The sequence below is a fragment of the Anastrepha ludens genome, chromosome 6 (genome assembly GCF_028408465.1).
Source record: "Anastrepha ludens isolate Willacy chromosome 6, idAnaLude1.1, whole genome shotgun sequence".
Taxonomy (NCBI): Eukaryota; Metazoa; Arthropoda; class Insecta; order Diptera; family Tephritidae; genus Anastrepha; species Anastrepha ludens.
The window spans coordinates 43,479,708-43,489,329 of record NC_071502.1 but is presented as its reverse complement, the minus strand read 5'-3'; the positions used below and the strand labels follow the sequence as shown (position 1 = coordinate 43,489,329).

At 38.0% G+C, this 9,622-nt stretch overlaps 1 protein-coding gene across 2 annotated transcripts; it reads right to left on the bottom strand.

Annotated features, from left to right (window-relative positions):
• Window positions 1-5,766: 5,766 nt before the first annotated feature.
• On the bottom strand, window positions 5,767-9,551 carry LOC128867508 (breast cancer type 2 susceptibility protein homolog). Of its 2 annotated transcripts, none has more exons than XM_054108773.1 (2): window positions 8,159-9,551; window positions 5,767-8,090 (listed from the first exon to the last, which is right to left on the bottom strand). In XM_054108773.1, exons 1-2 carry the CDS (start codon window positions 9,432-9,434, stop codon window positions 6,043-6,045), a joined length of 3,324 nt encoding a protein of 1,107 aa, XP_053964748.1. In that variant the 5' UTR covers window positions 9,435-9,551; the 3' UTR covers window positions 5,767-6,042. The 2 variants fall into 2 exon arrangements, with proteins under 2 accessions (XP_053964748.1, XP_053964747.1); XM_054108772.1 differs by having other exon boundaries at window positions 5,768-8,093; window positions 8,159-9,550.
• Window positions 9,552-9,622: the final 71 nt, after the last annotated feature.

The following is a 9,622-nucleotide window of genomic DNA, read 5'->3' as shown; positions in this document are numbered from 1 at the left end:
GTAGTTTGATAACATTTTTACATCACAGCCTATTATATTTATACATACCCACTTACATATGTATTTATAATAAATAATAAAGCGTGTTTTAAGCAAAAAACAAAAAAAACAAAACTAATGAATTCGTAGATTAAAAATCAAATTTCAAGAATTATCCAGTTACTTGTGTTATCACATACAAACATCATTTTCTACGTCGTTCAAGTCACGCTGATTGAGGAAACAAATTCGCAAAATGTACTACCATACACAGAAGACCAGTGATTTGTGCGGAAGGCACATCTTTAAAACGAAGTGGGATAAACAGGCCTTAGTACCCATTACCTCATACGTCGATTAGTGTACCATAATGGTAGCGGAGCGGGATATCAATCTACTTATATATTACATACATATCGCACTCTAAATACAAAAGGGTCACAACTCAAAATTTTCCAAAATTGAGTTTTTTGCATAAATTAATTCAGAGTACACATTTCTAACTGCTGCAAATATTTCGTTCACATAACTATCTTCTTTAACTGGAAAAGTACAGTTATGTCTATTTTTATGTCAAGTGTGTTGCTTTTGCACGATCAACTAGAGAATTATTTTTAGTTGCGTTAATGGGCTCAAGAACAGCTGATTACTTTTATTACACATAAAGAGTTTTTTTTTTTGAGTTCTGCCTCTATAACTGTAAAAGGTGATAAATTTCGTGGTATATTATTTTGCATTGTGCCTCTTTAGTTGTGAAAAATGAGTTCAATTAGGTTAGGAAACTTATAAAATTAAAACATTTTATCAGTTAAAAAGGCACAACTTACGATAATATCACTAGTTAATCGAAAAAATTTCAGTTAAAGAGTCATAAATCAAAATTTTGTTTTATTTTCGCAAACATAATATAAAATTGAAAAAAATATAGTACAATAGAACCTTGTTCATACAACATTTTCATGATGGAACAATATTTTCTTTAAATATTACAATAATTTTTACATAAAACGTTTTTCGTCTCTCCTGAAAATCTTAGTATTTTGAGTTGTGACCCTTTTGTATTTAGGGTGCGATATGTATATTATATTAGGGCTCTCGATTTAGTTCGCACATTTTCGAACAGACCGGGCGTATGAGTAAAAAGCGCCTGCACACCTGTTCGATGATCTATACTCGAAAATTTTCACGCATGAGCTCGAACAAGGCACATTGAACAGGTAGTAGCCGTGGAGTAGCTGATTTAATTTTTCTATTTATTTGGTCTCGAAATTTTAATTCTTTTTTATAAGTTCTCTAAACTGTTAATTTTTGTTTATAAATTTTAAAATTCTAGGAGTCAAAAACAAAAAAAAAATAATTGCATTGCCTTCGTTTTTACTCTACTGCCTTGACCTCGAGTATAATGCGGTTTTTCGAGTAATTTGAGCGATGGCCTGGATAAAACCACTTAACTGATTCAAGTTTCAGTTCCTGTGAATCCTCAGTAATTATAATTGGTAATAACTTATAAAAATTAACTCTATCAATACCTTAAAAATAATTGCAAACGTTTTTTTTTTCAATTCCATTACAAGGAATTAATATATATTTTATAACTAGAGGTGCTTGAAGTATATTTTTTTCCAAGTTCTGTGAACGGATTTGAAATGTAATATTTTTCTTGCAATTCCAGGTAAAGAAATTGTAGAAATAATGGGGAAATGAAAGTTCATTGACGAATGCAATATGTGGAACCTTTGTTGTTTTCAAAGATTAAAATTGCAACCGCATATTGGACATTGTCGTACCGTTTTTCCTAGCAAAGTAAATTAAAGACAATAGCTGCAAGGAAATAGTTTTTCTGTGCATCACTTCAGGAAGTGTACATTGGCTTTCATTAAAGTCAGCAATTCGAAGTTATCGTTGGAGAAAGTATGGCGTCGTGGGCCAATTACAATGCATGCAAATGAAAATAGTCTCTCAACCGGCGCCGGAGAGGTCAAAGGTGTATTAGCTTCTCTAAATGCCTTTCTAGCAGCGGTATCTGTTAATTTTTTTAAGTTATTTAAGAAAAGATCGGCAAAGATAAAAGTTAGTTGAATAAAACATCCGTAGTTGGTTCTGAAATACAGTCGACGTAAAAAAAAAACCAAAAAACAAAAGAAACTTATCCTTTTTCTATTTATTTATTTACTTCTTAGTTTCAATTTTTCTTTTATAAAAACAAAGTTCATACTACAATAAAAACCATCAAAACAAAAATTACAAAATTTCAAACTTTTTATTTAGATTTCAAGTATGCAATTGTCCTCTTTACCAGAGAAGCTTGATGGACTCGTTCTGCCTAAGCTAAAAGGAGTCACAATCCAGCTATCCAAAGAAATCAAATATCTTGGAGAATCCTCTATAGTAAACATCTTTGGAAGTCACACGTTGAAACAAAGACATTTCTTTGGGAAAACGTGGAGTCTTTCTCCTAGTTAGGTCCTATGGATCTACAGGGCTATGATAAGACCTATTATTACCTATGCATCAGTGGTCTGGATGAGTAGACTGAGTAGACTCTCTCTCGTGGGAGTTAGGAGGACCTTATCGAGACTACAATGCACTGTGGCGCACCGGAGCTTTTCTGACTACTTCAGGTCCGGCATTAGATGCTCTGATTGGTTTACCACCACTTAATGCTTTCATCCAAGGAGATCCTTGAAGGCCATCTGCAGGCTAAAACACAATGGGAACTGGTACGGCCCCTGTCCGGTATTGGAAAACAAAGAAGGCATGGACTTCGATCCAACGATTCTCTCCATGTCCCTTGGCTCCATGCCATCAAGAGTCGTACTTAAAAAGAGATACAGTGTAGTGCTGCCAGAGGATCAGTTGTGGTCAAACTCTGAAAATGAGTCCGACGAACACCGTTTTTGCATTTTCACGGATGGCTCCAAGACTGAGCACGGCTCCGGCTCTGGGGTCTACGTGGAATCCAGAAGGACAAAACTGCACTTCGCTCTTGGAATGCATGCATCTGTGTTTCAAGCGGAGATGTATGGAGTTCAAGAAGCGGCGAACTTTGTTGTGGAAAACCGATGGAGAGACAGATCTATATGTGTCTGCAGTGACAGCCAAGCTGCGCTCATGGCCTTAGATAGCCCCGTTTTGACACTCCCTTCTGCGGCCATCAAAGCCACGGTTAGCAAATGGGCTACTACAACCCACAAGCGAGCTGGGCATGCTGAGAGAGGCTGCAGATGGACTAAACTGATGTTACCTGTCATGTCGAATCGACTGTCGCAAGCCCTACTGTCATTAAGCAGAAGGAAGTGCAGACGGCTGATTGGGCTGATCATCACTAATTAATCTTGGCATGGATCTGGTCGATACATTAATTTCCCTGAACATGATTTTCTGCTCTCTAAGGGGATTTCTGTGAATTCTTTCTCGAACGGCTTTTATGACTGCGCTGGTTCGAACCACGCGAGAACCACCACTTCTTTTCATGGCTGTCACCTCAGACGTTTGGGAACAACTATTGATCGTGCGGTAAACAAATAGTCTCGAAATATTAAGTTTTTTCAGCAATTCGTAAACCTCACTTGCCCTTTTGCCAGACTGTTGTTATGCAATCACTGCAGTGCAATTTTCTTTAGCTCCCACTTCATTATTAACAAGCGAAATTTGCCACCAAACTGAGTATAATTAATTAGTAGACAATGCAAACGGAGAAAAGCAAAAATAACGGAACTTTTTTCTGCGAATTTGTTCTCGCCATATGCATTGTAAAATTTGTCACAGAATTTATGGCAAGCCTAAATATTTATTTATTTATTTATTTATTCTATACTTTATAAATAAATTTATAAGGTATATGTTGGGGCTGGGCAACTAAGGCCATATTGCCCCAAGGAAAACTGATTTACACTTCATGAAGTAAGTTATGTACACTAAGAGCGTCTTTAAGGATTTTCATAGCACTTTCCTGGCTACAGTCTAGGGCTTTTGTTAGATTGATGTTTTGGTCTCCTGTTACTGGACACTGTTTGAGTATATGCTCAACGCTGAGGATGGTTGAGCACCATGCGCATTCTAATGGCCTTGACTGTTGAAAGTAATGTTGGGATGAGAACTTTGTTACGCCAACTCTCATGCGAGCCATGATTATGCAATCTGTTCTGGATAAGTTTGGGTTGTATTTGGGTCGGTCGATGCCGGTGTTGTGTTTGTTCAAAAAGGATTCTGATAGAGACCATTTTTGATTTTCATTCTCTTGGACGTATTTTTTGTAATAATTTGTGATAATCGTTCTTAAACATGGAACTTCTGATATTAACGGCAACTTCCTGGCATTTTTGGCGGCATCATCGGCTAGCTCGTTTCCCTTTATCCCTGAATGACCTGGTATCCATAACACTGTAATGTTTGCTTGGCCTGGCAGGCCATTTGTAAGATATGTGAACTGCTCGGTGTTTTCACTAAGAAGAGATACAGCTACGCTGAGGCTGTCGGTGCATATTAGTGCACAATTATGTTTTGTTGCTACATGGTGTGCTGCAAATCGTATGGCTGCCAGCTCGGCGTTGTGAATTCCAGTATTAGGTGGTAATAGTGATTCGTGAACGACATTGTATTCATCCTTAGAGTTTTGTTCGACTACTGCGTATGTTGCTGTTTCGTCGAGCAGGGAACCGTCTGTATATATCGTTATATCTGGAGCGTGCCTATTTTTGTACTCTAGAAATGCTTGTTGGTAGATGATTGCGTTGGTGTTGTTTTTTTTTTGTCTACTTAAGGAGATGTCAATCATTAATTTTGAATGTGCTGTGATCTGTTCTATGGGTTTGGCCGATATTGGTATGTTTGTACTCCGCATTCTCGTTGCTATCAATCTAATGCTACACCAACTTCTGTTTATTTTTTCCTCTACTCTGGTGGCATCTAGCGGTGTTGATATTAGTAGCCCAGACGCTGTTCTGAAACAATTGTTCATGGCTGTGTTTATTTTGCTTTTATTTGCCTCGGATGTCCATCCGTATAGGGTCACGCAGTGCTGTACTGCTCCTTCGGCTAAAGATCGACATATTGCGAGTGCCGTATCCATATGTGGGCCTTTTTTCTTTGTGCATATTATCTTCAGCACGTTGTGCACCTTGCTAAGTTTGTTAACTATATTTTTGACGTGGTCATTTCTAGTGAAAGTGACACCTAAAATTCTCAGATTGCTTTGTAATGTTATCGTGGTGTTTCTAATTGTAATATTATTTGCGTGGCAGCTTCTTTTCCTGCATATGTGCAGGGCTTCTATCTTGTTAGCTGGAATCACTGCTCCTGTCATGTTTGCCCAGTTTTGTATCTTCCTGTCCAGATTATTCAAGTTTTGTTGTACTTCAGCTTCGGCTCCTGAGACTAGTGCAAATATGTTGTCTGCGTATATCCCTATAAAGTTTACACCGGGTGAGTTATTAACCAACTTGGAAAGTGTGTTTGTGTATGCGCTGAAGAGGAATACTGACAGAGGTGAACCTTGTGGGATGCCATTGTTGAGAGTAAAGGGGCGTGAGAAGTACCCGTCGACTTTGACGGTGATCCTTCTATGTGAAAGGAAGGATAGTATAAGCTTTAAAAGCAATTGGGGTACACCCCATATATTTAATTATTTTATTACGTGTGTTGATATGACCCTGTCAAATGCCTTCTCGATATCTTCAGAAACTATGACATTGTGATTCTGATTTCCCAAGAAGGTTTTCGTATTTGCTTCAAGTAGGTGAGTTTCTTAAACTTCATTAGTGAAAAACTGCCTTCGTCTTAGATAAACGCAATTAGAGCTACTGTTTTTTGCGTCCTTTTGATTATCCTTCTAAATTTATTGAAAGTAATTATATTCCTCTTAACTTTTGCAAACCACCAATGCGGTAATCATTACACATTTGTATTAATGATAAAAACAATTAAAAAGTAATTAAATTAAATTTACATAAATACATACATATATACATTTTGATAGCAATCATTCATACAAAAAGATGAGGAACAATTAAGCACATGCTTTACTGTACACGATCAATGCGGCCGTCAAACCAGTATTTCTCGCTACTTCTTCTCATTCTTGGTGTCACTGCGAGTACGTCTCTTTAGTCCTGATATACGACAATTATTTGTGCTAGACATGTAAATAGGTGAGACGCTTGGTGGCTTACCATACATACGTAGACGCTCAATACGCTGTTTGGGCGTCGGATTCGATGCCATTTTTGTTATATTGCTAAAAGACAAATTAGACAATCTACTCGTAGTATTTGGCGAAGAAACACTTCTATCCAAACTCTCATTTTCCCATTCGATGCGCTTTAATGATGAGTCGTTTGTGGGTGTAGCCGTCGCGACAGCTTCTACGTCATCCTTTTTTCTTGCACGTGTACGTATGTGTGTTTGCTGTCGTGCTGGCGGATGTGGTGTACTGGTACTCATTGATGCCGATGCAAAGAATTCCCGAAGATTTGGTGTATCAGGTGGTGATTTGGGTTCAGCGGTAATTGGTGCAATATGTGAGTTTGTAATTCTTTTTGTTGGTGTTTCAGCCACACTAGAATCCTCCCGCAACTCTTTACTCAGCTGCAACGACCGTGCACTTAATTTATTACGTTTGTTTAAGGAGAGTAGATTCTTACGCGCTATTATACCATGGCTAGCTCTGTAATCGGGCGGTGTCTTTACTGCCAATTCACTCAAGCTGGAACGTTTCAATGTAGGTTGTATATGAGTCAACGGACTTCGTTGAGTGTTAACCGATTTACACACTGATTTTGGTGTACGCCGCGGAGTTTTAGGTTCTTCGTCGTTATGATCAAAGTCTAAACCAAGGTGTTTCCTTTTATTCGAGCCATTTGATTGTGTCTCTTGTTCACCACCAGAGACCTCAATAGCCTCCGCTAAAAACCACTCAGAAAATACCACATTATTGAGATGTTCGGGTTCAGAATCTCTTTCTGCGCTTTTGCAAATAGATTTTGATTGTACTTTAGCAGGTTGTTTTGGTAAGTTTTCGAGAATAGCGGCAGTTTTTTGCTTGGTTGAGTCTGATACCAGAATTAGTTTTTTAGATGATGTGGCAAAACCGGGAGCATTTACATTACCTACACCTTCGATAGCTATCTGTTTCGCTTTAATATCGATCTGTTCAACCTCTTCTACCGGCCACTCACTAAATTGCATACTTTCTAAGCACTCTTTGCGATTATATTCAACATTTTCATCTATCACGCCTTGTACAATTATTGCCGCCCGCTTTTGTGCCGCTTCTGAGATTTGTATGGCTTTACTAGATGCAGTTCGAAAGCCTATATATGAATTAGCACTAGGCAACGTCGTTTCCGTTCCACACTTAGTCGCCCCTAATTTCTGTTCTGCATATAATTCTGGTAGTTCCTCTAATATTTTTGATGCACGCTCTTGTGCTTCTTTGGATACTTTTATTGTTTTACTTGAAGCAGTACGAAATCCAACGAATGTTTCTTTATCGGTTGGCGCAGTGGTTGAGCAAGGGTCTTTCATAATGCAAATATGGTCGTGCGGTAATGGCGGCAACTGTTCAACAATTTTTGCAGCTTGCTGTAGCGCTTCCTTGGAAATTATAATTTTCTTACTTGAAGCCGTTTCGAAGCCAGCAAAACTTTGCAAGGTATTATTTTCTATTCTAGAATTTCTCAGTCTATCATATGAACTAGTTGGTGTGTTTGAAGAATATTCATTAAAACCTTCTGGTTTGGGTATTGATACTGTTCGATTCAGAGCAGTTTGAAAATCTGCAGTGTTTCCATCTTTCGTGACTAAGTCGTCTGTGTAGCCACTATTTGTTGGGAGTGGCGGTAGCTCCTGAAGTATTTTCGAAGCACATAATTGAGCCTCTGCAGATATTATCACTGCTTTATTAGAGGCAGTTCGAAAACCTGGTACAACTTCTACATTTTCTTCCAAAGAATGATGCGAACTTGAATTCTTTTTATTAATTACTTCAAACGTCTCTTTTTTTTCCAATTTCGACGCTGACGCTGCATCTAAAGCCACTTCCATATCGAAATTCGCAAAAAAATCGCATTCATCATTCCATTCGTCATCGTCATCAAAACTTTCTAGATCGTCTACTATAAAAAGAAAAAAAGGAACAAATTGGAACATATAGGTAGTCGACATCAATTGGATAACGTACCATGAGTTTTTGCTATATCACAGTCTTCATTTGGTATAGTTTCTATACCAACGCAAGTGTTCTCATCCTCACTCGGAAAACCTTTAAATTCCTCATCAAATGAAATATTTCCACTCCGACTAGTTAGACATTGTTCCTGGGTATGTAATTCTACTTCCTTCAGCAAACTATTTGCCTCCTCTTTTATTGCCGTGTAATATATACCTGAACTTCCTTCTGCTGATGTTAGCATTCTATTTGTACTTTTATTTAGCATTAATTGTTGTGTCGTAGATTCTAGAACCATTTCTTGCTTTTTATCCGATCCCGACAACTCAGTAAAGTAAGCACTCAAATTTTGCAAATTTTCACACAAATTTTGTGAATGGTGTAAATCGACGACTTCTTCTCCATTTGTTGTAGATCTTAGTTGAGTAGGATCTTCTTGGACCGACAAATCAGTTGACGAATCATTGCTAAATAAATCATCATCGACGACGCAATGATTCCCACTGTTGGTAGGTTGCCCATATTGCTCAGCAATATTTTGACGTGCAATTGTGTGTTTGTGCCGAAGTCTGCTGTATGTACGCAGCGGTTTGTTAGCAAATCTAAAAAGGAAACTACTTTCTTCCGATGAGTGCTGTAGATCAGGTGAACTACAGAAATCTTCAAGTATTAAATCTACAATTGTTTTCGTCTTTTGCTTTGATTCTGGTGTTGCAGGTACCTCATTTAAATCCAGTTTTTCTTGCTTTATATTATTAGTGACAGTGTTTTTTTCGGTTTCTACGCAAGCTTGTAGCAACTCCGAATCTGTGATTTCAAATGCCTCCCCTTGGATACTTTTTAAATTATTGCTTTTATCTGAAGGCCGTTCTGGTGATTGAAGTAAAAAATTACTACAAAGCTCAAACTTTTGAGTAGCTACAAAGTTGGTCGAGCTTCGTGGAGGAGCTCCGCAGTGATCCGCAAGCACGAGAAGGCGTTGCTCCGCAAATGGATCAAAATCTACATCTGCTTCAAAACGGGGTCTTTCAACGACTGAATGCAATTGTACCGCATTTGTTTCATCTTCCTCATTCTTCTCCGAGTCATACATGACCAACAATGTGCAGGATAGCTCCTCCTCGCTAGTCCTATCATTATTTGCAGGGAAGCTTGTCACTTCGCTACAAGGCGGTTTTGTTGCTGTTGTGAATGTTGCGTTGAGCCTTTTGTTCTTTCGATGCAAACGGGACCTATGTATGGAGCGATTCAACTTTTGTGGACTGGAATTAATACTTTCATCAGCCATTTAAGATCAAACTAAACCGCAAGAATATAAAATCAATCGCGAAATAAAAACAATTGCACTTTCAAAATTCTAGCAACTTGGAATATGTCAAACTACACTGCGCGAAATTATCAAAACAAAAAAAAATTTCCCCGCCTTTTTCTGATAAATACCCAAAATGGGTTTAACTTACTGTACTACTTTTTTCC